Source organism: Monodon monoceros, unplaced genomic scaffold (assembly GCF_005190385.1).
Source record: "Monodon monoceros isolate NGI ecotype Baffin Bay Population unplaced genomic scaffold, NGI_Narwhal_1 Super_Scaffold_2, whole genome shotgun sequence".
NCBI classification, from domain to species: Eukaryota; Metazoa; Chordata; class Mammalia; order Artiodactyla; family Monodontidae; genus Monodon; species Monodon monoceros.
In genome coordinates this window covers 98,636,062-98,663,960 of record NW_021703776.1, presented here as the reverse complement: position 1 = coordinate 98,663,960, position 27,899 = coordinate 98,636,062, and the positions used below count along the sequence as shown (strand labels likewise).

At 44.1% G+C, this 27,899-nt stretch overlaps 2 protein-coding genes and 1 pseudogene across 8 annotated transcripts in view; 2 read left to right on the top strand and 1 right to left on the bottom strand.

Moving 5' to 3' along the window:
• Positions 1–2,580, top strand: part of LOC114901884 (GTPase IMAP family member 5-like) — a 162,300-nt gene extending 159,720 nt beyond the window's left edge. For 3 of the 4 annotated variants that reach the window (XM_029234082.1, XM_029234083.1, XM_029234081.1), the window contains one exon: positions 322–2,580. In XM_029234082.1, coding sequence (XP_029089915.1) covers positions 322–1,142 — 821 coding nt within the window. In that variant the 3' untranslated portion in view covers positions 1,143–2,580. Of the gene's footprint in view, positions 1–255 lie in introns of all 4 variants that reach the window. The other variant, XM_029234084.1, reaches the window with a different exon arrangement.
• LOC114901401 lies at positions 2,139–9,891 on the top strand (annotated as a pseudogene).
• Positions 9,892–16,155: 6,264 nt separating this feature from the next.
• GIMAP8 (GTPase, IMAP family member 8) lies at positions 16,156–27,470 on the bottom strand. 4 transcript variants are annotated; one of them, XM_029233702.1, is made up of 6 exons: positions 26,907–27,470; positions 26,588–26,773; positions 24,287–24,943; positions 22,613–22,658; positions 19,755–20,381; positions 16,156–18,054 (listed from the first exon to the last, which is right to left on the bottom strand). In XM_029233702.1, exons 3-6 carry the CDS (start codon positions 24,896–24,898, stop codon positions 17,378–17,380), a joined length of 1,962 nt encoding a protein of 653 aa, XP_029089535.1. In that variant the 5' UTR covers positions 24,899–24,943; positions 26,588–26,773; positions 26,907–27,470; the 3' UTR covers positions 16,156–17,377. The 4 variants fall into 4 exon arrangements, with proteins under 4 accessions (XP_029089535.1, XP_029089536.1, XP_029089534.1 ...); XM_029233703.1 differs by having other exon boundaries at positions 27,203–27,470; XM_029233701.1 differs by having other exon boundaries at positions 26,588–27,470.
• Positions 27,471–27,899: the final 429 nt, after the last annotated feature.

Sequence of the window (27,899 nt, the reverse complement as noted above, 5' to 3'; positions counted from 1 at the left end):
AAGAATCACTAACTTTACGAACAAGGACCTACTGTATAGCACAGGGAACTCTGCTCAATATTCCGAAATAACCTAAATGAGAAAAGAGTTTGAAAAAGAATTGATACACGTGTATGTATAGAGTAATTATTTTGCTGCGCACCTGAAGCTAAGACAACATTGTTCATAAACTAAACTCCAAGATAAAATAAAACTTTTTTAAGTCACTGACTTAGGAAAACACGAAAAACTCTTTTTTTTTTTTTTTTTTAATAGGCGGGATAGAACATAAGCTGTTTGCAACCTCGTCCTCATTGAGGATCATCCTGGTGGGCAAAACAGGCAGCGGGAAGAGTGCCACCGGGAACAGCATCCTCTGCCAGCCAGTGTTTGAGTCCAGGCTGGCGGCCCAGTCGGTGACCAGGAAGTGTCAGGGCGCAACGGGCACGTGGGATGGGAGGAGCGTCCTGGTGGTGGACACGCCCCCCATCTTTGAGGCGAGGGCCCAGGACCAAGAGGCGTACGAGAACATCGGGGACTGCTACCTGCTCTCGGCCCCGGGGCCTCACGTGCTGCTGCTGGTGACCCAGCTGGGGCGCTTCACAGAGCAGGACGTGGTGGCCGTGACCAGGGTGAAGGAGGTCTTTGGGGCGAGAGCCCTGAGACACACGGTCATCCTCTTCACCCGCAAGGAGGAGTTAGCGGACAGATCCTTGCATGACTACGTAGCAAACACAGACAACGTCAGGCTGAGGGGCCTGGTCCGGGAGTGCGGGCACAGGTACTGCGCCTTCAGCAACCGGGCCTCCGGGGACGAGCAGAGGAAGCAGCTGGCCGAGCTGATGGCCGTGGTCGAGGGGCTGGAGAGGGAGCTCCAGGGCGCCTACCTCAGCAACGACCTCTTCTTTGATGCACAGCGGCTCCAGCAGGGCGGGGGCGAGCCCCATGGAGAAGGTCACGTGCGCTACCTGGCCAAGGTGCGGTCGCATATTGCAAAGCAAAAGCAAGACCTGAAAGAGGCCCAGAGAAACGGTGCCTTCAAGGCGCTCCTGCGAGTCAAACACTGGATCGTTTCTCACATCGGAATATTTGCTGTTTTTGTTATATGCTTTTTGAGTTTTCTTGTCATTTTAATTAGCTTGTGTAGCACTCACGAATGCTGAGCATTTTCAGATGATACCTGCCATCAGCTTCCATTTTTTCAGAGTCAGTATCTTTGTCTATGTTGATAAGGAACTTTATTTGCTTTTTACATAATTGTACTTTCAATTTCCCTTCCTTGCATCAGACACACCATCCATTTTCTTCAGTTACTTTTTATTTTCTATCCACCTGACCCATCCATAGATCAGTCCAGAACAGGCTGTTGTCCAATGTCTGGAAACAGTTCTTTTACACAGGCATACCTCGGAAACATCGCAGGTTTGGTTCCAGACCACCACAACGAAGTGACTATCAAAAGTATCACACCAAGTTCTTGGTTTCCCTGTGCACATAAAAGTTATGTTTATGCTACACTGTAGTCTGTTTAGGGTGCAATAGCATTTTGCCCAAAAAACAATGTATATACCTGAGTCTAAAATTACTTTACTGCTAACCATCATCTGAGCCTTCAGTGAGTCATAATCTTCTTGCTGGTGGAGGGTCTTCCTCCATGGTGATGGCTGCTGACTCATCAGGGTGGTGGCTGCTGACGTTTGGGGCAGCTGTGACAATTCCTTAAGATAAGACAGCAGTGGAGTTTGCCACATCAATGGACTCTTCCTTTCACCAATGATTTCTCTGTAGCACACAATGCCATCTGATAGCATTTTGCCCACCGTAGAACTTCTTTCTACGAATGGGTAGAAAGAAGAATTGGAATCAGTCCTCTCAAACTCTGCTGTTGCTTTATCAATTAAATTTATGTAATATTCTAAATCCTTTGTTGTCACTTCAACAATGTTCACAGCACCTTCACCAGGAGTAGATTCCATCTCAAGAAACCTCTGTCTTTGCTCATTCATAAGAAGCAGCTCCTCATCTGTTAAAGTTTTATCATGGGGTTACAGCAATTCAGTCACATCTCAGTCTCCACTTCTAATTCTAGTTCTCTTGCTGTTTCCACCACATCTGCAATTACTTCTTCCACTAAAGTGTTGAGCCCCTCAAAGTCGCCCATGAGGTTTGGAATCAGCTTCTTCCAAACTCTTGTTAATATTGATGTTTTGACATCTTCCCGTGAATCATGAATAGTCTTAAGGGCTTCTAGAATGGTGAGTCCTTTCCAGAAGTTTTTCAATTAACTTTGCCCAGATCCATCAAAGGAATCACTATCTCTAGCAGCTATAGCTTTACGAAATGTATTTCCTAAATAATAATACTTGAAAGTCAAAATTACTCCTTGATCCATGGGCTACAGAATGGATGAAATCTCAAACTGCTTAGAACTGCTTTTACGGCATCCCATAGGTTTTGGGTCATTGTGTCGTCGTTGTCATTTGTTTCTATGTATTTCTTTATTTCTTCTTTGATTTCTTCAGTGATCTCTTGCTTACTTAATAGCGCGCTGTTTAGCCTCCATGTATGTATGGCTTTTACAGCTTTTTTCCTGTAATTGATTTCCAGTCTCATAATATTGTGGTCAGAAAAGATGCTTGATACGATTTCAATTTTCTTAAACTTTCCAAGCCTTGATTTGTCACCCAAGATGTGATCTATGCTGGAGAAAGTTCCACGTGCACTTGAGGAGAAAGTGTATTCTGCCACTTTGGGGTGGAATGCTCTATAAATATCAATTAGACCTATCTGATCTATTGTGTCATTTAAAGCTTGTGTTTCCTTATTTATTTTCATTTTGGATGATCTGTCCATGGGTGTAAGTGGGGTGTTAAAGTCCCCTGCTATTATTGTGTTACTGTCGATTTCCCCTTTCATGGTTGTTAGCACTTGCCTTGTGTATTGAGGTGTTCCTCTGTTGGGTGCATAAACATTTACAATTGTTATATCTTCTTCTTGGATTGATCCCTTGATCATTATGTAGTGTCCTTCTTTATCTCTTGTAACAGTCTTTATTCTAAAGTCTTTTTTATCTGATACAAATATTGCTACTCCAGCTTTCTTTTGATTTCCATTCGCATGGAATATCGTTTTCCATCCCTTCACTTTCAGTCTGTATGTGTCCTTAGGTCTGAAGTGGGTCTCTTGTAGACAGCATATACATGGGTCTTGTTTTTGTATCCATTCAGCCAGTCTGTGTCTTTTGGTTGGGACATTTAATCCATTTACATTCAAGGTTATTATCAATATGTTTGTTCCTATTACCATTTTCTTAATTGTTTTGGGTTTGTTTTTGTGGGTCTTTTTCTTCTTTTGTGTTTCCTGGCTAGAGAAGTTCCTTTAGCATTTATTGTAAAGCTGGTTTGGTGGTGCTGAATTCTCTTAGCTTTTGCTTGTCTGAAAAGCTTTTGATTTCTCCATTGAATCTGAATGAGATCCTTGCTGGGTAGAGTAATCTTGGTTGTAGGTTTTTCTCTTCCATCACTTTAAGTATATCCTGCCACTCCCTCTGGCCTGCAGAGTTTCTGCTGAAAAATCAGCTGATAATCTTATGGGGATTCCTTTGTGTGTTTTGTTCTTGTTGTTTTTCCCTTGCTGCTTTTAATATTTTTTCTTTGAATTTAATTTTTGTTAGTTTGATTAATATGTGTTTTGATGTGTTTCTCCTAGGGTTTACCCTGTATGGGACTCTCTGTACCTCCTGGACTTGGGTGACTATTTCCTTTCCCATGTTAGGGAAGTTTTCTACTATAATCTCTTCAAATATTTTCTCAGACCCTTCCTTTTTCTCTTCTTCTGGGACCCCTATAATTCAGTCAGAACACACACATTTATCAATTAAGTTCACTGTCCTATATGGGTGCAGTTCGTGGCACCCCTAATCAATTATAACAGTAACCTCAAAGACAACTGATCACAGATCGCTGTGATGGAAGGGGGCATGGGGAAGTCATTCTGGCTTATACGTGATTTAACTTGAACTTTATGCAGCTAGAGCAGCCTGTTTTGTGGCGTATTAAATGTACATTGTACATCTGCTTTAACCATTAAAGAAAAGAATGCATTTAAAAATCACAATGGATGGAATTTTCTGGTGGTCCAGTGGTTAGGGCTCTGCACTTCCACTGCAGAGGACATGGGTTCAATCCCTGGTCGGACAACTAAGATTCCACAGGCTGCACAGCGCAGCCAACAAATAAATAAACAAAAATAAAAATAAAAATGGAATAACTGTGGTTCAGGTATTCAAAATGGAGCCGGGTGGCCATCGTGGATGTGGTTTCAGACACACTCTTGCATCACTGAGAACTTGAATCTGCTGAAATGTATCAAACTCAAGGATACCACCAGCTGTTCTCAAAATATATCTGCTAGCCACTGCCAGCTGCATCTTTATGGCTTCAAGGTCCCCCTTGTAACTATGAAACCATTTTGGTCCCCAACCAAACCTTGCTTAACAAGCACCTTTACTTCTTGCCAGCTCCAATTATAATTCTTGACAAACAATTATGTAATTTTACGATTTTTGCCTTTATAAGCCCCCCATTTTGTAGTAGCAGAACACAATTTGTAGCAGAACACAATTCAAATGCTTTTGGATCTGTGTCTCCCAGGCTATAGTTCTCAGTTTGGCTCAGATAAAACTCTTTTCTATTCCTATTGTAGAATGTTTATGGATTGCTCCCATCAACACCATAACAAATACAATAATATTGAAAAAAGTTATAAATATTGTGAGAATTACCAAAATGTGACATAGAATGAGCAAACACGATTGGAAAAGCGGCACTGATAGACTCGCTCCACGCAGAGTGGCCACGAACCTTCAATTTGTAAAAACCGCCATATCCACAAAGCACAATACAAAGAGGTCTGCCTGCATATCTTTCTCTAGTTTTCTGCTCGTTAATGGAAAAAGGTAAATAATAATACGAGTTACTCCATCATAGCCAAAACCAGAAGACTCCTCCCTCATTTCTTCTTTATGCAAAGTATTAATTGAAGACACTAGACATTTGTACTATTGATTTCCCCACATTCTGAATTTTGCTGCTTACATCGTTATGATGTCATTTAACGTGTTCCTCTGCCTCGCCATTTTTGTAAACTGGAAGTTAGTTGTGGTTAGTTTGATCAGACAGATCAGAATAAAGTTCAATTTTTTTTACAATGTTACTTAGAGATGATAGTTTATATTTCCATAGGGGGTACTCAACGTCTGGTTTTCCCTCTTTTTATGTTAGCACTCATTGGTGATCATTGTGTAGATCCATTATTTTAATAGGTATTAAAAATGGTGATATCCTGGGCTTCCCTGGTGGCGCAGTGGTTGAAAGTCTGCCTGCTGATGCAGGGGACATGGGTTCGTGCCCCGGTCCAGGAAGATCCCACCTGCCGCGGAGCGGCTGTGCCCGTGAGCCATGGCCGCCGAGCCTGCGCGTCCGGAGCCTGTGCTCCGCAACGGGAAAGGCCACAACAGTGAGAGGCCCGCGTACCGCAAAAAAAAAAAAAAAAAGTGATATCCTATTCTAAAATTTATTTTTCATTAAGTAGCTAGAATATTTCTATTAGGATATTCTTTCCTTCTTCATGTATTTAGTAACCTGAAGTATAGTTTATGCAGGAAAGACAAGATAAATGCTTGATAAGCACCAGGATATATTACAAATGAATAAATGATTTAAATGTTAGCAAAAAGGAAAATTTTAAAGTCCTAGAAGGAAACAGAAAAGTGTTCCACTACATGTAATCTGTACATGTGGAAGGTCTTTCTAATGGTGACTCAAAACCCAGAACACACAGATAAATTTATTGATTAATTTGCCTATATAATAGTGATACATATCTACATTACAAAAGTAAAATTTGGGGGACTTCCCTGGTGGCGCAGTGGTTAAGAATCCACCTGCCAATGCAGGGGACACAGGTTCAATCCCTGGTCCGTGAAGACCCCACATGCCGTGGAGCAACTAAGCCCGTGCACCAACTACTGAACCTGAGCTCTAGGGCCCGCATGTGGCAACTACTGAGCCCACGTGCTGCAACTACTGAAGCCCGCACACCTGGAGCCCGTGCTCTGCAACAAGAGAAGCCACCGCAATGAGAAGCCCGCGCACCACAACGAAGAGTAGCCCCCGCTCGCTGCAACTAGAGAAAGCCCGCGAGCAGCAACGAAGACCCAACACAGCTAAAAATAAATAAATAAATTTAAAACGTTAAAAAGAACATTTTTTAAAGTAAAATTTGAATGACAAGCTAGAAAATAGTATTTGTAACTCATCTAATAGGCAAATGTCTAGTCTCTCTAACATGTAGAGTTCCTAGGAAATTGAAAAATAAAAAACCAACAACCCATTGTAAAAATGGACAAAACAATATAAAGAGAATCAACAGAAAAACAAATATATTAAACATATGAAAAAAGGCTTAATGCCACTCACATGGAAAGAAGGGCATATCAAACAATTCTTCGATGTGATTACTCTCCTATTTGGTTTTCAAAACTCAAAAGTATGAGACAAACAGGTGCCTTCGTACTTCATTAGTGAAAATACAAAACTGCATAACACATGTGTAGGGAAATATAGCAAAGAATGCAATGTTATTTCAAATAGCAAAGGTTGGAACAATCCCCAAAGGGCCATCAACTGAGACATGTGAAAAAATAACCCCCTGCATAACTACACAAAAGACTACTATGCAGCTGTATAAAATGAACAAGCAAGCACTCTAGATACTGATATGGGAAGGTCTCCATGACATATTGTTACATGAAAAGAACAAGATGTGGAGCTGTAAAAATAGTACACCACTTTTTACGTTTAAAAAGGAGAATAAATTAAGAATATATACTCAGATATGCTTATATTTGCTGAAAGAAACAGTGTAAATATACTCAAGAAATAAAGTGATTAATTTTAGAGAACTGTGGGAGAATCAGGTAGACAAGGTAGAACCCAAATCTCTTAATATATGCTTTTCCATAACTTTTTATTATGGTAAAAAACACATAACATGACATACACCCTCTTAACAGATTTTTCAGGGTATAGTACGATATTGTTAACTATAAGAACAATGTTGTACAGACCTCTAGAACTTTTTTATCTTGCATGGCTGTAACTCTGTACCCATTGAACAGCAACTCTCCATCTCCCCCTTCCCTAGCCCCTGGCAAATACTCTTATACTTATTGTTTCTAAGAACTTGACTACTTTAGATATAAGTGGAATCACATAGTATTTGTACTTCTGTGACTGGCTTTTTTCATTTAGTATAATGTCTTCCTGGTTCATCATATATTGTAGCATTTTAACAAGATTTCCTTCTTTTTTTTAATCACTGAACAACATTCCATTGCATATACATATATATAGTATATAATATCTCTTCACACCTGTTACAGTGGGCTATTATCAAAAAGACAAGAGAGAAATAGTGTTGGCGAGAATGTAGAGAGAAGGCAACCCTTGCATGCTATTGGTGGGAATGTAAATTGGTGCAGCCACTATGGAAAACAGTATGGAGGGTCCCCAAGAAATTAAAAATAGAGCTATCATATGATCCAGCAACCCCACTTCTGGGTAAATATCCCAAAGAAATGAAATCAGGATCTCAAAGAGATATCTGCACGCCTATATTCATTGCAGCATTATTCATAATAGCCAAGATATGGAAACAACCTAAGTATCTATTGATGGATTAAATAAGATGTGGTAAAAACATACAATGGAATATTATTCAGCCATTAAAAAAAAAGGTAACCCTGACATTTATCACAACATGGATGGAACTTAAGGGCATGATGCTAAGGGAAAACAGCCAGACAGAGAAAGACAAATACTTGTGATATGACTTATATGTGGAATCTAAAAAAGCCGAAGTCATAGAAACAGAGAACAGAACGGTAGTTGCCAAGGTCCAGGGGAGTGGGAGAAATGAGGAGATGTTGGTCAAAAGATATAAACTTTCAGTTATAAGATGAATAGATTTTGAGGATCTAATGTTCAGCATGGTAACTATAATTAACAATATTGTATTATATACTTGCAAGTTGCTAAGACAGTATATCTTAAATGTTCTCACCATCAGAAAAAAAGGTAATTATGTGAGGTGATGGAGGTGTTACCAACCTTATTGGGGTAGTCATTTTGCAATATATACATGTATCAAACTCTCATGCTGTACCCCTTAAAGTAATGCAATGTTATATGTCAATAACATCTCAATAAACCTGAAAGAAAATTCTTTTGGATAAATATCCAGAAGTAGAATTTCATACTTTTTGAATTTTGAATCATTTGAATGTATTTTTCTCTTCAAAAATTAAATTTTAAAAAGAGTCCCCAATCTTCTTTACAGTCATATTTTTTATATTTACATTTTTAATTTTATTTTTTAAACACAAAGGAACTTGAATGTAAAACGTATGCTGTGTTGTAGGTATGAGAGCAGGCTGCCCCAATAACCAGAGGTTATTATTATACCTACGTATGATTATTCATACGGAATTTGATTCTCAGATTGAACCTCAAGACTTTTACTATCGTTTTAACTCACAAATGTAAGAAAAAAACATGGATTTTTCAGAAACTATCACTCATTAAAACTTTAAGTCTAACACAAACATCAGAAGCCCTAGAAATCATTAAAAGATTTTTGTACTGGAAGGAATTAAGTAGTCGGTAGCTGGATTAATTCCTTAGTTCATTCATTTTTTTAAGAAAGGAACATATTATAATGTAAACAGTTGAAATCAGAGCACATGATTTTTTTTTTTTTTGCGGTATGTGGGCCTCTCACTGTTGTGGCCTCTCCTGTTGCGGAGCACAGGCTCCGGACGCGCAGGCTCAGCGGCCATGGCTCACGGGCCCAGCCGCTCCGCGGCATGTGGGATCTTCCCGGACCGGGGCACGAACCCGTGTCCCCTGCATCGGCAGGCAGACTCTCAACCACTGCGCCACCAGGGAAGCCCCAGAGCACATTTTGAGGAAGACAAATGAGACTGAAATATTTTGATATGTTCTTGCAGCGCCTAGGCCACCAAACACGACCCCTGACAGCCTTAGAAAAACCTTAGCTTGCAATGCCGTTGGCTTTGTGCAAAACCATTTTTTTAAATATTTGAATCTGAATGTTACCTTGATTTTTCTCTTTGCTTTTCTCTTGTAACTAAACATATCTTACTTCCCTAAGGACAGATGGGTGCCTCAGACAGACTTTACCCATGTTCACGTGCTTAGAAAGACAAAATAGTAAGCGTGTTAATAAATTTTGAACTACTATTCACATTCCAGATGTTACTGTTTAGATTCAGAGCATCAATGAGCCCCTTCTTCCCTCCATAGCTTTGACTCACAGCCATGCATACAAAGAACTGGCACCGCAGCCCTGCAGCTCCTATCTTCCTAGCAGCACTGCCTGGGCCTCCAGAGGCAAGAGGCTATGGCAGGAGCTGACGACCCTCAGAATGTCTGATCTGACAGAGAAATTTCTACCTTCCCTGAAGCAGACAATTTTTTCAAATGGGTGGGGACCATCCATGGCACAGCTGGCCAGTATATGAAGACCTGAGGTATATGCTCTCCCTGGAGTTTCCCAGGGGCTATGTGTCCACCACAGTGACGGTCCTCACACCCTGCTACCACCCCATCGGGGACACACAGGGTAACATCTGTCTGAACATCCTGAAGGACAAGTGGTCCATCCTGTACGATGTCAGGACCATTCTGCTCTCCATGCAGAGCCTGCTAGGAGAACCCAACGCCCATAGCCCTTTGAACATATGCTGGCAACCTCTGGAAAAACCCCACAGCCTTTAAAAAGTATCTGCAAGAAACCTACTCAAAGCAGGTCTCCAGCCAAGAACCCTGACCCAGCTGTCTGGCTGCTCTCCTTGTATTGTCTTTTTGATATTTTCCTTAGATGGTCTGTCCTTTCCTTGATTTCTGTATAGGACTATGTATCTGAAACTATGCTGTTGAGATAGGTTGGGACCTGGGACGCTTTACCAGAGTGCTTGCACTTGGCCCTGGACAAACAACTACTGCAGCAACAGCACACAAAGAAACTATAAGGAAGTAAAAATAACTGCACGCATGTGCAGTCGAAGTCGGGGCAATTATGAACAATACGATACACTTCTGAGTAGGGTACTGGCATGATCCCTGCACACAGCATCACCAAGGGGGAGGGCAGACCACCTAAGCCACCCCTCCAGCCCGACCCACTGATCTGCCTCTACCCTCACCGCACTTAAGGGACCAGCATGCCTTCCTCGGAGAGTGAGCAAGGGCCCCTGTTTCTTGTTCTCGCTCCCTCCTGCTGTAGCACGAGTCCAATAAAACTTTGCCTGAGTTTCTCATCTGGCTTCTTATCAGTTTCTATTGATTAAAGTGTCCAAGGACCTGGGTTGGTAACAGTGTCATCTTTGTTTTGTTTCTGGTTTTTTTGTTGTTGTTTTTGTTTGGTTTTGTTGTCTTTTGAGATGATTTTTTTTGAATTTTATTTTTTATACAGCAGGTTCTCATTAGTTATCTATTTTATACATATTAGTGTATATATGTCAATCCCAATCTCCCAATTCATTGTTTCTGATTTTTAATTTTAAGTCTCTGGTTGAGCCCTTGTGATGAATGTATTAAATCAATACATTTTGGATTTGGAAAAAAAAAAAGACGAGTCAACTGGGCCAACTATCACCTTTTCATCCAAAGCACAGAGCCCCCTAGTGCTGGGATGAAGAAGTGCAGCAGGAATCAAAGGTCATAATGGCATTTCGCAAACCACCTCCCTGAATGGGAGAGGGCTGGTCCAGAGCTGGTCTAACAAACATCCGGACCATGTGAGACTCAGGAGAGTAAGCCTGAGGAGGAGAGACTAACCTGAGTCTGCCAGAAACAGATCTTCTCTGGTCAACTTAGAGCATGGAAACAGGGAGCACCAAGCAGACTGCACATGGGCACAGGGGGACCCAGGAACACAAGAGAGGGGATGTGGAGCCTGCTTCCTGATCTGAGGCAAAGAAACTGTTGCAGAAACTCAGCCTCTGTTCACCCATGCCGAATAGAAATGCGGAGACAGGGTTTTGGGTGACGTAGAAAAGAGTAGCTTTTATTGCTTTGCCAGGCAAAGGGGGCCACAGTGGGCTAATGCCCTCAAGACTCAAGACTGTGTGACCCACCCTGGAGAGGGTAGTGAGGAGTTATAGTGTTCAAGGAGCAGGGTGTGATCGGCTCATGGACAATTCTCGGATTGGTTGGCATCAAGGTGAAGTTTCAAGCATCGTCAACCTTCTGGTTCCAACCAGTCTGGGGTCCATGTGCTTGTGGTCAGCAGTTTTCATCTGGTGAGTCAGCTTCCTGTACAAACAACTTAGGAATGTGTGTCAGGCCTTTATCTATGTCTTTCAGGGAACTGGGAGTTCCGTGATTCTGCAATGTGGCAGAATTATAGTCTAAATTGTTACCAGTTCCCCAGCCCAACAGCTATTGTCTCTAGATCTTCACATTTCCCAATCATTCACTCTTGAGTCAGCATTTTGCTTCAAAAGACAAGGACTTTTGTACACGGTTTCAAAACACTAGTCCAATGTCTGGATCAGTGGATGTCAGGCTTTCCCCCAAGTTCTTCCCCCTAAATTACTCCTCATTCTATGAGAAGGAGTGAATACTCTTCCCAGGGAGTGGAATTTAAATACGTATTTCTCTCCTTTGGAAACTGAGGTGCAAGCAATTCTCTCTGAAAAGACTAGGGGGTTCTCGGAAAGCTGTTCTTTGAACAGTCCCTCTCAGAACCCAGCTGCCATGCTATGAGAAGCTCAAACTGTATGAAAAGACCACACACATGTGGGCCCTAGGGTAACATCCCCGGCATCACTGACCAGCCATGTGAGTCATGCATCTTGTACATTGCAGCTCCATTGAGATCCCAGATAACTGCAACTCCAGCCAATGTCACATGGAGCAGAACCAGCTCCTGTCAATCCACAGATTCTTGAAAGATAATAAAACGTTGGAAATGTTATAAATAAATTATGACTATATTCGATTATATATTACATATAAATTTAGTTGGCAAAAAAAAAATCAGAAACAATGAATTGGGAGATTGGGATTGACATATATACACTAATATGTATAAAATAGATAACTAATGTATTATCTCCAGGACCTCAACCGTACAATCAGATGTGTATGTTCCTGAAAATAAGGGTACGCCTTATTTTATTAGAGTAAATCTGCACCTGACTTTAGTGGATATCATGAAACTTTAGCCACAAAAGTGTCTACAGCCAATAAAAATTCAGAGCTATAGAATGTAAAACTACTGCTGTGCTAATAGCTAGCACAGATGTTGACAAAACAACAGTTTCCAACTGTGGATAACAAACATCCTTCTACACTGCAACAAATGAAGCAAGTGCAGTAAAGCAACTACCAAAACATGACCCCATTTATGATGAGTTTGACTTTCTAGCTAAACTCTTGTCAAAGCAAAAATTTGCTTGTTGCCACTTGCTATGTGATTGTAAATCTCACTTTGGAACTGGTTTTGTAATGCAGTCTAGTGAAAGCTTTCATACAGCCATTAGTACTATATGGGTTTGGAAATCAAGGAGACAAAGGGAGGTGCGGGGTGTAAAAAAAGATATTTTCAAACCAGTGGCCTCTGTTTTACAGACTCTGCAGATGAGGACGGGCGCAATGTAACTGCATTCTACTAGCTTTGTTTTGCACAGGCACAACCTGTAATCAAATGCAGAAATACAGCCGCTTTCTTAGCAAACATTTTCTTAGTATTTCCAGTGGAATGAGTAATTTACAAAGCAGTTCTAAGTGAAGTACCCAGTGAAGAGCTTGGAATGACTTTTAGAAATTCAGCTCTAAGAAACAAACAAGTACTCTTCTCATGCTGCATGAGAAACCACCCCAGAATGTGAAACCACAAAGGCAAAATAACGATATCATAAACAGCCCCTACAAAATAAAGAAGAATGAGGCCGAAAGCTGCAAAACAGGAAGCACATCACAAAATATCTTGTCTCAGTCACCATCATGAGACCCTGAGATAGAGGGGGGAAAGGCAGGAACCTAGAGAAGAAACTGAAAGTGTTACCGACCAGGGTTCTTGACCTTCCCCAGTCAATAGAAATTGACCAGAGGCCGGAGGAGAAATTCAGGCAAGGCTTTATCGGGGCCCCTGCTGCGGCAGGGGGGAGGGGGAACAGACAGCAGGTTCCCTTGCTTGCTCGCTCCCCAAGGGTGAGGGTAGGAATGTGTCTGGGGGTCGGGCCAGAGGGGTGGCTTAGATGTTTTGCCCACCCCTCTGGTGGTTGAGTGCAGGGGGCATGCACAGTACACAGCTTTTGCTCCCAACACACTGTTTTTGCTCCAGGCTCTTCAAAAGTGGCAGTTGTGGGGTTTTGGGGGTTTTTTTTTTTTTTTTGGTCTCTTTGTATCCTTTGGGGCCAGAATTTGCCCCAACTGCGCATGCACGCAGTTATTTTTAGTCCTATATAGTTTCTTTGCATTTTGTAGCTTGAAGAGAGGTGTGTCCAGGTGCAATGTTTGCAGCATTGTAGCAAAGGGTCTCAGGTCCCAGCCTGTCTCAAAAGCAATCAAATAACTTGAAACAACAGGCAGCAAACAGAAAAAAAAAAAAAAAAAAACAGTTGGAGAAAATTCAAAAAGAGACAGACCTTCTCCAGGAGCTAGAAGATTTAGAATTGAGTCTTTTAAATATTCATAGAAAACAAGTTGGATACCAGAAATAAGTACAAATATATCTTCTTGTTAAACCACATGGAGTACCTCAAATATTCTTTGGCCCACATTTGATGTTCATCTTAGTTTATTTAATATTCTGAATACACGGGAAATGTTTCAATGTTTGTTCAATTGATTTTTTCCAACCTTTCAATATAAAGTGGGAAGGATGAGGAGTAAGGTTTTATTTATTTATTTATTTATTTTTTGCGGTACACAGGCCTCTCACTGTTGTGGCCTCTCCCGCTGCGGAGCACAGGCTCCGGACGCGCAGGCTCAGTGGCCATGGCTCACGGGCCCAGCCGCTCTGCGGCATGTGGGATCTTCCCGGACCGGGGCACGAACCCGTGTCCCCTGCATCGGCAGGCGGACTCTCAACCACTGCGCCACCAGGGAAGCCCATGGGGTTTTCTTCTATATTGAGTTGTATGATTTCTTTATGTATTTTGAGTAATAACCCCTTATCTGGCACATCATTTACAAATATCTTCTCCCATTAAGTAGGTTGTCTTTTTGTTTTGTCGATGGTTTCCTTAGCTGTGCAAAAGTTTTTAAGTTTAATTAGGCCCCATTAGTTTATTTTTGCTTTGTTTCCCTTGCCTGAGGAGACAGATCCAAAAAACTATTACTAAGACTATGTCAGAGTGTTCTGCCTATGTTTTCTTCTACAATTTTTATGGTTTCCAGTACTACATTTAGACACTTAATCCATTTTCAGTTTGTTTTTGTATACAGTTTGAGAAAATGTTCTGATTTCATTCTTTTACATGTAACTGTCCAGTTTTCCCAATGCCACTTATTGAAGAGACTGCCTTTTCCCTATTGGATATTCTTGCCTCTTTTGTTGTGGATTAATTGACCATATGTGCGTGGGTTTATTTTTTGGCCCTCTCATCTGTTCCATTGATCTATGTGTCTGTTTTTGTGCCAGTACCATACTGTTTTGGTTACTGCGGCTTTGTAGTATAGTTTGAAGTCAGGAAACGTGATACCTCCAGCTTTGTTCTTTTTTCTCAGGATCTTATCTCGTAGGGTAGCTCTGCAAGTAATAAATTCTTTCCACTTCTCTTTATCTGGGGATGTTTTAAATTTCTTCTTAATTTTTGAAGAACAGTTTTGCTAGATAAAGAATGTGGGGTCGATAGTCTTTTCTTTCAGCACTTTGAATATACGATCCTATGGACCACTGGCTTCTATGGTTTCTGATGAGAAATCAGATGTTAATCTTGTTGAGGATCCCTTGTATGTTATGAGTCACTTCTCTCTTGCTGTTTTTAAGATTCTTTGTCTTTGTCTTTTGTAGTTTGATTATAATGGGTGTGGGTCTCTTTGAATTTATCCTACTTAAAGTTCATTGAGTTTCTTAGATGTGTACATTAATGGTTTTCATCAAATTTTGGAAGTTCACAGCCATTATTTCTTCAAATATTCTTCCTGCCTCTTTCTTCTCTCCTCTGGCAATGTACATCACATTGCTCAGCCCACACATTCCCCACCTCATGCAGGTCCAGTGTCACCTGCTCAATCATGGGTAGCACTCTGGGATTTGTTCCTGCCTTCAAGCTGAAGGGAAGCTCTGGGAAGAGGCGCAGAATGTCTTCTAGACTTTATTCTTCCCAGGTACCTGGCTCTAATACTGGTTACATCTGTTTGTCCTTGCTGTAATGACATGCTCAGAGTAGAAGATTCCTGAACTGGCAGAGGCCTAGTGAAGTGACTGTCACCCAGTTTAAAGGTTTTCAGGCATCAAAGATGCAAAAACCACCAGAGTCAAGGTATTTAAACATTTTCATTTCCTCTCCATGGAAGCATGCTCTTCCCCCAAGTCAGAAAAATAGGAATCAGAAAGAAGAGGTGAATTCATAATATAATTCATCTTTATTATTTCACTCAACTGAATATATTTATACACACTTACCAGAATTTATCGTATTAAGGGTTATGCAGAGTACAAAAGTATTAATGGTGACATTCCATGCTCTTATCAATGGGTTAATCTTGACGTAACCTGATACTTTGAAATTTTAAAAAAGCAGATGGTGACATAGATCATGTCCTCAAAGCATGTGTAAAGCAGTTAATATTGAAAACATCTGACCTTACATCTAACTGGGAGAAGACTCCATAGTTCTCACATGTCACCCACACCAGGCAGCTCTCAATATAACCTGCTTAGCCGTGAGTAGGACACCACCATCTTGGAACCGTAAGAAGCAACCTTAAGTATGGAGGCTGCATGCCGATGGGTGGGGGCAGAAAGGCAGAAAGAAGCTGGAACGTTGATGCCACACTGGTCTCAGACTGCCTACTCCTGGACTTCTTAATGTAAGACACTATAAACCCCTAATGTGTTTAAGCCATTATTATTTGACCTCTTTGAGTTTTCTGGGATTTTTTGTGTTTTTTTTTTTAGCGGTACGCGGGCCTCTCACTCTTGCGGCCTCTCCCGTTGCGGAGCACAGGCTCCGGACGCGCAGGCCCAGCGGCCATGGCTCACGGGCCCAGCCGCTCCGCGGCATGTGGGATCCTCCCGGGCTGGGACACGAACCCGTGTCCCCTGCATCGGCAGGCAGACTCACAACCACCGCACCACCAGGGAAGCCCCTCTTTGAGTTTTAACCTAATTCCTAAGCCTCAGGGACAAGGAGGGTGGGGGAGAGAGGGAAAAAGAAAGGGAAAGAGAGAGAGAAGTATAAAGGAGTTCTCAATAACTTTTCCTAGAGGAAATCTAGAATTTTACTTAGAATTTTAAATTTTTGCAAGATCGTCTAATCTTGACAATTTTACCATGCTTCTAATTTTTGTTCTAGTCTATTTCACTGTGAATGATTGGCAATAAAATCTTTTGATACTTCACAGACTCCTGTTCATTTCCTCAGGGACAGCAAAGGAAGGTAGACTAGGTCCCACTTTCCATTCCAGCTTGGACTGGGGAAAGAAGTAAGGAGTAGCCATCATGTGAAGAAAGGAAGGCCCTGAGTGCTGCCGCGGTGGAGATGGAGAGCTCAGGGCACCTGGCAAGCAGTGCTGGGCATCAGAGAGGCCCACAGGAGTCCAGCTTCTCCATTCTGCCACACCCAGGAGTTGACTGGACATTGTCTTACCTTCATGTATCTGAATCCTCTGGTTCTTGTGTGACTCTCTGTATTCTGACCCCAGGCTGGCCTTGGCCTCAGTCCCAGTGTCTGTCCTGACTCCGATCTGTCTACACAGATGAAGTGATTCTTGTGACTTGATTCTGATCCTTAATATCAGCCTAATTAACCCCTGAAGGCTTTGCTCAGATTTCCCGCCTTATTTTTTCTTTCTCCTTTGTTATCCCCTATTACCTGCCCCAGCCTGACAACTTATTTACCTACAAAGAGCTGAAGCCCCACAGTGTGATATGCATTTACCTCTCAAGCCCTCAAAGTCATGGACCCTCTTCCCATCCCACCAGTCCTACCATGCCCCCCACCATGCTTGTAGCCTGAGGGTATCTCTAACTTAAAGAGACCCCGGGCATTTCAGCTTGCTATAGTAACTTACCTTTTAAATTATTTAGTAATGTGGGGCTTCCTACACTAACTTACCCTTTAAGTTATTTAGTAATTTTATAGTAATATACTTTTTAAATTATTCAGTAATTTTGGGGGCTGAAAATTTTTCATTATTTTGCCTACATTCCCCCATGGATGGCGATATTCATGCTCTCTACGGCACTTTATCAGGTTAGTAACCTCTGACAAAAGCTCTCTTGCCTGCTCTTCCCTGGCTTGGCCAGTTTCTTTGTTATTAAAAGCACAATATCTCCCCTTACATTTTTCAATTATGTCCCTAAGATATCTGTTATCTGTGTTTTTGACATAATCTTCAAGCTTCCCAGTCTCTAAGTCTTCCTTCCGGGTAAACAGCACAATCGTGTATTTCATAACTTCCTCTCCAAAGATGGTCTTTAATTCCGCCACTGCCTTTTTGTCCTCTCGCGTGATCCGTCCTAGCTGTAATACCAGGACCAGAACCGTACTCCCTTCTTTATAGTAGGACAAACAGCGTTTGACCTCCTCATCGACCTGGGATGGACCCCCTTCAGCTCCAGACACCAGGCAGGGCAGGGGAGTGTCCACAACCACAACATCCTGCCCATCCCACGCCCTCCAGCCGCTCTGGCATGTCTTGGTGACCAGCTGTGCTTCCAGCTGAGAGCGGAACTCCGGCCTCCCGAGGATGGTGTTCCCACTGGCACTCTTCCCAGTTCCGCTCCTCCCCACGAAGATAATGCACAGCGACTCTGCAGAAGAGAAAGCAGGAAAGATTCGTGACCATGGGCTGATCTGGCTACAACTTTCATCTCAAGATCAAGACTACTGCCATTAATCACAGCAAAGGATGCTCGGAAAGTTCCATCCCCAAGCACTGGAACAGCCTGTCAAAATTACACAATCTGGGGCTTCCCTGGTGGCGCAGTGGTTGAGCGTCCGCCTGCCGATGCAGGGGACACAGGTTCGTGCCCCGGTCCCGGAGGATCCCACATGCCGCAGAGCGGCTGGGCCCGTGAGCCATGGCCACTGAGCCTGCGCGTCCGGAGCCTGCGCTCCGCAACGGGAGAGGCCACAGCAGTGAGAGGCCCGCTTACCGCAAAAAAAAAAGAAAAAAATTTCCCTATAAATGAGATGATAGATGCAGAAAGATCTTGCAACATGTATTACTGGGGTTTTCCTTATGACTTTGCACTTGTACTGTGATCTCTCTCTTCCGTTCAGGTCTCACAGTTCTCGATTGTGAGTTTTTACCAAGTTACTGATATCTGCCTCAAAACAAAGAGAGAGGAAAGCCCATCCCACGTTCTTCCTTCTGGGAGAAATTACTCAATTGCTTATCCTGAACCCACAATCTCATAGTTAAACATACAGGATTAAAAAATAGATTAAGTCCCTCTTCCATGCCCTCGGACGGTGTGGTTCTCACCCCCTCGGCAATCTGGTCTAAACTCCCCATCCCATATCTAGAGGTGTGAACCCTCATCTCCATCAAGACCATGCCCCTTTGTCCTCTCACAAGTAGATGCTCAGTTCTACCTCCTTGCTTCAAGTTGCTAGTGTACTCTCTGGAGCTTTGTACTCAGCCATGCAAACTCTACCCATTCTCCAAAGCCTGTTTCAAATCGTGCTTCCACCACACAGCCCCTCCTGACTTTCCCACATGTCTGTGCTTTTAGGAGGCTGCCCAGCACCTGGCTCCCCATTAAGAATGTGAAAGAGCACAACAAACAGATATGCCCCTTTTGGTCTGATGTTCTTCCCAGGTGAGGATCTTTGAAGCAGAAGAGAACGGGATGAGTAGAATGGGAAGAATCTCAGCTCAGGTCAATAGAATTTGTAGCACTGAGTGGACTACAAGGGGACTTCTGCTTAAGCAGTAGGTAAGTTAGTGTGGCTGGACTAATAAAGCCCACCTAGTGCCATGTGGGGCATGACCATCATGAGGATTCAGGCTCCCTGTCCTTGTCCGGTCAAAACAGCCCCCCCTTCTCCAACAGAGGGAAGAGTAAAGAACCAAGAGAGTAAACAAAGAGGTCAAGAAAGGCGGAGGGCAGGGAGGAAAGGAAGAGGCGGGGGGTGGGGGAAGGGGAGGAAGAAGGGAAGGGTAAAACCAATGAACCAGGACTGTCTCAGCACCAGCACTGAGTGCTAAGCCCTGGGCAACAGATACGCTGTGGGGAAGACAAGAGACTGGAAACTCCTTCCCTCAAGATGCTCACCATCCAGTTGAAGAGATGGGAGAAAAGTCAGGAGAAAATTATAGACCAGGTCAGGACAGTGCACACACAGGTACATAAATTTAGTAAAATTTGAGACAGAAAGGAGAAAGAGTCAGCTAACAGAAGAGACCTGTCCTTTGGACCTCCGCTATGCCCTTCAGAAAACAAAGTTCCTGTACATTTATATCTATTTTTAAGTATGCAGAAAAGGTTTTCTAGACAGCGTTTACCTTTCCCCCTGAAGGTGCACGGCTTGCCCCCATGCTGCTGCACCACGCTCACAATTTTTTGCAGGAGCTCGTCCACCTGGCACTGTTCCTGTTCTCCCGTTGCTCTATAGTTGAAGATGCTGCATCGATTTTTACATTCCTTGATGAGCTCGTAGAGCCTTTCAGCTCTGATTTTTAAGAACGTATCTAGATCCTGATTCCCTAGATCTTCTTTCCTGGTGAGGAGAACAATCATGTACTCAATGAATTTATCTCCAAAAATGCTCTGGATGGTACTCAGCACCATGTGATCGCTCTCATTGAAAGAGCCCAGCGGGGTCACCAGCAGGAAGGCATGGGGACCTGGAAAGGTGTTGTTCAAAAGGTCTTGTTCAACATCCTTTGCAGATGAGAAGTCTGGAGTGTCAATGATCAAAACTTTCCTCCCTCTCCAGGTTCTGCTCTCGGACTTACACCTCTGGGTTACTGGCTTTTCGCTGTATTGGGTCTCAAAGACCCACCTCCCCAGAAGGCTGTTTCCAGCTGCACTTTTCCCCACACCATGCTTCCCCACGAGCAGGACCTTCAGTGTTGACGGCTCATGGTTCGGCTCACATCCTGTAGCCTGGTGATGCTCCGCCCCTGGCCCTGGGACAAAAGGACAGATTCAGAGTCTCTTCTTACATTTGAATACAGAGATGTGGACGGGTTTTAGGATTTCTCATAAATCTCTTTTGAGATTTTAGAGATCTCTTGTCAGATTTTATAGAGAATGGCAGTGGTCCTCTGAACCAGTAGAACTCTAGACCCAGTCAGAAGCTACCCATCAAAGTGAAAGCCATGAAAAGGGCCATGAACAACTTAAGAGAGGTGTAAAGGGCTTCAGATTTCCCAGGAACATGAAAATGTTGAACTTGGCCTTCACTGGCCATGAGCCTCAGGATCCCTCTTATTTTGCTGCCGAAGTTAACTACTGGGGTGTGAAGTTCATGGGCTAAGGCAGAACTGGGGAGAATGAGTTTAAAATGCATCGTAGTGGGGGGCTTCCCTGGTGGTCCAGTGGTTGGGACTCTGTGCTTCCACTGCAGGGGGCACGGGTTTGATCCCTGGTCAGGGAACCAGGAGTCCCACATGCCGTGAAGGGCGGCCAATCCAAATAAAAAAATAATAATTAATTTTTAAAAACTTAAATAAAAAAATGCATCTCAGGGGTATGTTCATAAAATAGAATACAACTCGGCAATTTAACAAAAAGTGATGTACTGACATGCAGCCTGGATGGATCGCCAAAACATGCTAAGTGAAAGAAGTCAGACACAAAACCACATGCTACATGATGTCATTATCTGAAGTGCAAGAACACGCAAAATTAATCCATGTTGATAGAAGCCTGGAGAGTGGTTCCCTTTGGGGAGGGACAGTAAGAACTTCTAAGGTGATGGAAATGCCCCATATCTTTATCTAGATGATGTCACATATGTGTAGATATGTAAACAACCCTCGAGTTGTACACGTAAGATTTGTGCATCTCACTCTCTGTAAATTATACCTCAGTAAATTACTGTAATAACCTGTACCACAAAACTGTCTCTCCACACATACACTGTCCCCACCACTTCTCCCATGATCCCAAGTCAATACCAGACCCACTGGGCACATGACAGAGCCCACGGTTACAAGGATAGTCACCGAGTCTGTATCACCCAGGGCACTATCAGAGTGGATGATACTCAGCGTCTGAGCCCCAAGTCTGGGAAGGTGGAAGAACACAGCATTTAAAGAAAGCAGCTGAAATGCTAGTGACACCATGTCCGTGTTATGCTGCCTTGGGAGAGTTTCTACTTCCCCCCAAATCACTTCACACAAGCCCACATCCTATAAAAAGTCTTCGCCAACACCCTCATTCTGAGATGCTCCTTGGTCCCCATGATGTGCTATATTCCCTCACTGCCACAAGTCAGTCCACCCAGTTTTGTTCAGTAACAGGAATATTCCTGGGGGTCTTGGCTGATGGGCATCGACAGAATATTAACTCCCTACTGCTGTCTAAGTTCACGTATTTCTGGCTAAATTTACTCAACTGTAAAACGAAAATAACACCGTCTTTATAGGATTGTTATTAAGGGCTATATTGTGAGGTTATGAGGATTATATATTATATGCTACTAGGATTGAATAATTTATATTATATATATATATCCCAGCATATAATGTCAGTTGCAATAATTATCATTAAAATTTTAATTATGATTTTGGGAAGTCCTACAAGGACAGAGATCTCATCTACCTTATTCGCTACGAAATATTCAGTTCTTGCACAGAGCTGGCCCAGAAATAACCCGAAAGTCCAACAACAAAGAGATGGGTGAATCTGTCACGTATGCGCATACCATGGACCACATTACGTCCACTGAACAGAACAAGGTAGATCTACGTGTATTGACGTGTGCAGCGTGCACGATGCACCATTAACGGCAATCATCACACAGATACTGAGCTCCATCACTGAATTCTGCAGGTGTTATTCTGTTTAGTGTTATCCATGAAGAAGTGATTTCTGCCTCCCGGTAGGAGTCCAAAATTGGGTAGTGCTGGGTCCCAGGCTGGGGAGGAGAGGCTGAGTCAGGGAAGAAGCTGCAAGAGACAAGCCCAGCTCTGTAACATTTCAGGGAAGGCCGGGGACACCCGCGCGGGTGCCCCACCTACTCACAAGGGTTAGCAGTTCCCTGGGAGACAGACTGTGGGCACCAACCTGAGCTAGGGCTCCAGGGTGCAATTTGTTCTGACTTATCTAGATAATTTTTCCACTTCATTTTGATGCATGATGCATTCAAAAGAATACAGATATGAGCTTAACATTTTTTTAAGAATTATCTTACCATGTGGATGGTCCTCCCTCTGAGATGTAGCTTCATTCACACAATCCTAGAAAGAAAATAAAGAGGAATATGATGCACACAGACCTAAAATCTCAGCTTTTCACAAAGTAAAGGGACGGAGACACAAGTATATAATTCAGAGTAATTCGATGATTAGGATGTGGTCAAATGAACGTCATGGTCATGGTCATGGTCATGGTCGCTGCTGGCATGTGTAGTCCTGTCCATGATGAAGCTGACCTTGAGACCCCGCTGCTGCTGCAACACGTTTCCCAGAAGTAAGAAGGTGGGTTTTGTTCTCACTCAGAGGAGTGCCACAAATGCCATCTAACCCAGGCATTGTTCCTGAAGCACTTTCTAACTTTACTTCTCCGCAGTCCCCAATAGTAATAGTAATTCTTTCCAGTGTCTCCCAGAGTTCCTGCTATTCCTGGAGAAAATCCAGACGCTTAAGAAAAGCTTCTGGACTCCCTGGAAGAAGAAACTAGTCAAGTGATGGATGTGCCGTGCATTTGAGGGACAGGGGAAGGGAGGAGACTGGAAATCAAGCTCCCCATGTATCTCCAATGTCTTCTTCCCTTACTGCACCCCCAGTATAGAGATGAAGCTTCTTCAAACGTGAGATCCAGTAAAATTTGGAACCTTCCCCATCCACATGGGCAAATGGAGACAATGAAGGATGAAGAGCTAAACACATAATTAACATCCCCTTCACCTGCCTGGGGAAGCCTCACTCCCAACATTTAAATTGGCATGAAATCAGAAGTTTTAAAATCAACTAAAATATCAATCTGGCTATTGTGTGTGAAATGGATGGGGGTGGGGAGGGTAAGGCACAAGAATAAATTAGGGGAAAATTGTTATGCAAATATGTGTAAAATAGTACAGGCAAGAAAAGAGGTTGCCCCGGACCAGATGGTGGTAGTGCAGACGGAGAGAAGCAGGCGGATTCCAGGTGCCTTAATCACACAAGACGATGATCTCCTGGAAGTCAGATGCAAGCTGGCCGTGGTACCAAAGCTGACATCTGGGCTTAGGTTTGAACAGCATGATGGGCAGGACAGCCATTGACAGAGCTGAGAGGAAAACTGAAGTCTCAGAGATTCAAGAGGGAAAAACAAAAGTCTGGACGTGTTAACTCTGAGATTCTTTAAGAGAGCGATGTCAGATAGCAATTGGATGGACAAAGGAGTCAGAACTCAAGAGGAAAGACCTGGACTGGAGTTACTAATTTGGAAACTGTTTGCAACAGATGAAGCTCAAAGTTGTAAAAATGTGGAATCACCTGAGGACACAAGTATAGAGAAGGGAGGAAGGGCGAGAACCAAGCCCTGAAGATGCCAGCTGTCAGGTCATTAGAGGAGGACTCAGCACTCTCTGGAGTAGCAAGTGAGGACGAAGAAACAAGAAAAGGATAGTTTTACTGAAGCCAAGGGAAGAGAGGGTCTAATGAGTCATTTATGTGTCCAATACTATGAGGGGTAAAGTCAGATAAGCTCTTAAATATATCCATTAATTTGCCAATAAAGTATAATACTCAAAGTAGCCTCATCTTTCCAGTTTATGGATAAATATCCCTTTAAACAAAGCCTCTGCAGCATTTCACTTATTTGTGCCTTTATCCCGCTAGCTCTAACAACAGAGACCCTTGGAGACCTTCACAAGAATCCTCACCTGGAGTCCACTGTCTTCATTTCTGAAGTTCACCCAGTATGGTCCTTGGTTCTCATCCACCAAACACTGGACCTTGCAGAGGAGGTCCTTCACCTGGGCGTCCCGCTCATCCTCACTGGCCTTGTTGTTGAAAGCGCAGTATCGGCCGCCATAGTTTTGAACTAAGTCCCTAACAGACGTGTCACTTTCAATGTAATCTTCCAGCAAGCCATCCATCAAATCATCCTTCCAAGTAAAGACTATAACGATGTGCTTCCTGGCTTTAGCTCCAAACACCTTCTGGATGCCCTTGATTGTTTCTCTGTCCTCCACCTTATAATGGCCGATGGGAATTACCAGAAGGAAGGCGTCGAGGCTGGGAGCTGAGAGCTCCAGGCAGCGCTCAATGTAGCCTTCCTTGTCATTGGCACAAGCTATTGAGGAGAAAAGGTCAGGGGTGTCGATGACCACAACCTCCCTCCCCTGCGTGGCCCCACTCTCTCTCTGGCACGTTTTAGTCACCATCTGCTCACTGAACCTGGACTTGAACACAGCTTTGCCCAGAATGGTGTTTCCTGTGGCACTTTTCCCTGCGCCATGTTTCCCTAAAAGAAGAAGCCTCAGTTCCAACATGGAGCAGTCCGGCTCTGACTCTCCTGACACAGGTTTCCACTGGTTCTGTTGGGACAAAAAGCAACACAACAATGTTCAACTCACAAACAGAGTGGATAGAAGAACAACAGGAAAGTACCTTCCGGGCTTCCCTCGTGGCACAGTGGTTGAGAGTCCGCCTGCCGATGCAGGGGACACGGGTTCGTGCCCAGGTCTGGGAAGATCCCACATGCCCCGGAGCGGCTGGGCCCGTGAGCCATGGCCGCTGAGCCTGCGCGTCCGGAGCCTGTGCTCCGCAACGGGAGAGGCCACAGCAGTGAGAGGCCCGTGTACCGCAAAAAAAAAAAAAAAAAAAAGAATTACCATATGACATAGCAATCCCACTACTGGGCATATACACAGAGAAGACCATAATTCAAAAAGACATGCACCCCAATGTTCATTGAAGCACTATTTTCAATAGCCAGGTCATGGATGCAACCTAAATGCCCATCGACAGACGAACGGATGAAGAAAATGTGGTACATATATACAATGGAATATTACTCAGCCATAAAAAGGAATGAAATTGGGTCATTTGTAGAGACGTGGATGGACCTAGAGACTGTCATCCAGAGTGAAGTAAGTCAGAAAGAGAAAAACAAATATCGTATATTAACGCATATATGTGGAATCTAGAAAAATGGTACAGATGAACCGGTTTGCAGGGCAGAAATAGAGACACAGATGTAGAGAACGAATGTATGGACACAAAGCGGGGAAGGGTGTGGTGGTTGGATGAATTGGGAGATTAGGATTGACATATATACACTAATACGTATAAAATAGGTAACTAATAAGAACCTGCTGTATAAAAAAATAAATAGAATAAAATTCAAGAATTTTTTAAAAACTTAAAAAAATGAAAGAAAGAAAGCTTTCTCCAGAACTCTTGTGAGACTCTAAAGCAGCCTCCACCTTCTTCCCAGGATAGAGCCCAAGGGGGACGAGGCTTCAGGCACCCAAGCAAAGCTTCCAGTGATGTAGGGATTTGTCCCACGTCAGGGGCAGTTCAGGTGCACAGAAAAAGGTGGTCAGAGAAGCTTCCGGAGACCGGCCTGGAGAGAGCTCAGTCCCAGCCCGGCAGGAGGAAGGAAGAGAATTCATGGGTGAAAGCCCAGGAGGCTTAAATTTAGATAAAATCAGAAAGAGTGTTTTTGGCAAACACTGACCACTTTCAATGATCAGTTAATGGAATCCTGATTGTGCAAGGGTTGGGAAATATCACGAGAGTGAATGTGGAAAATCAGTGTCCAAACGGCCAGCTTCCCTGCCGGCTTCTGCTCAAGGAGGCAGGCAGCTCCCGCTGACTTCCCCGGGGTGAGGGTGGGAGTTTGCTTTGTGTCGCAGTCGTGAAGTCAGGGGATGCCGAAGGAGCGGACCTACCCCGCTTTTTCTTCCAGGCCTTCATCTCTGCCCTGGGTGGGGCGAGCAGCCCCCTCCCAGACCCGCCTCTTCCTAGGAAGCTGCGCACAGACACGACTCCCCGGGAAGGGGGGTGACCTCTGTGCCCCCCCAGGCTGGGGAGACCTGCGCTGGGGCGGGAAGAACACCCCAGAGCCCCTGAAATCAAGCCCTCCAGGTGGCTGTCTCCCCGCCCTGCGTCGGCCGCCTTTCCCGTCCTCATGTTCACGTGTCCAGCACAGAAACCGCCACCACGCACACACGTACCTCGGTCCTGTCCCCTGACCTGTCACAGTCTCAGAACCTCCAGGTTCCTCGCGCCTCCGTCTCTTTATCGCTCGGCTGGGTGAAGCGGCTACTCTATCCCCTCAGAGGATGGAGCAGCGGCGCGGGGAGAGGAAAGCAGGGTCTGGACCAGCTTCGCAGGGTCAGGATCTTCCTGACATAGTGTTTCTGAGGAGGAAGAGCCTTTTAGAAATAGGTGTCCAATGCAGTCGAAGGGGAAGTTCAGAAGTGATGCCAGATCGCAGGGTGAGAACGTCTGGGTCAAGGCGGTCTGAGCCAGGAAGGCACCGCGCCCACCTACCCGGCGCGGTCAAAGGCTGGTGGGAGGTGGAGGGCGGAGGCTCCGCTGGGGCTGAGGGGACCCGGGCTGAGCCCCAGCCGAGCTTCGGAAGTGTCCCTCGAGAAGGATCGCTGTGCCGACGGCACAGGCGGCTGTGCGGAAAACAATCGGGGGCATTTCAAGGCTTTGCGAGAGCTGGGGGTGGGGAGAGGGCCCGGAGCCCGGAGCAGGTGTTTCTGCCCCAGCAGGTCCCAGCATTCACCGCTCAGCCCTGCCCTTTCCCGAGACTGGGGTGAAAACCGAAAGACATAGTTTACCTTCTCCCACCAACTCCTCGCCCTCCGTCTGCCCTGCAGCAGCCCGTACAGCCTCCTGTAACAGCTCCTCTCCTGCCTTCCAGAGGGCTCTCCCCGAACGCCCCCTCCGGAGAAACTCGGGGCCTCGGACCAACGCTGCTTCCCAGGAGAAAGTGTTCTTTCCCGGAGCTAGACAAACATTTGAAATGCTAGAACGTTGATGCTTTCCAAGAGTTCATAAAACGAAACCCTATTGTGAGCCATAAGCGTTCAAAGCTTCCTTCTAGAGAAGGAAGTGAAACACAGAAAAAGGCCTTATTTTATTTTATTGTGCTAAAAAAAAAAACAAAAAAAAACAACCACACATGTAACATTGACCATCTTAGCCATCTTTAAAGGTACAGCTAAGCAGCTTCAGGTGCATTCTCGACATCGTGCCGAGAGAGTTCCAGAACTATTCCATCCCACAGCCTGGAGCTCTGGCCCCATTAGATGCCAATACTGCTCCCCCCTCCCCAGCCCCTGGTAACCACCGTCTACTTTCTGTGTCTATGATTTAGATACTTCCTGTGACTGGAATCAGACAGTATTTGTCCTATGTGACTGGCTTTTTTCACTTAGCTTAATGTCCTCCGTGTGAGAGGACTTTCAATCACGGTGCAGAGGCCCTTGAGCTCACACTGTCACTCCAGGCTGGGTCTATGAATTGTCTGACGTG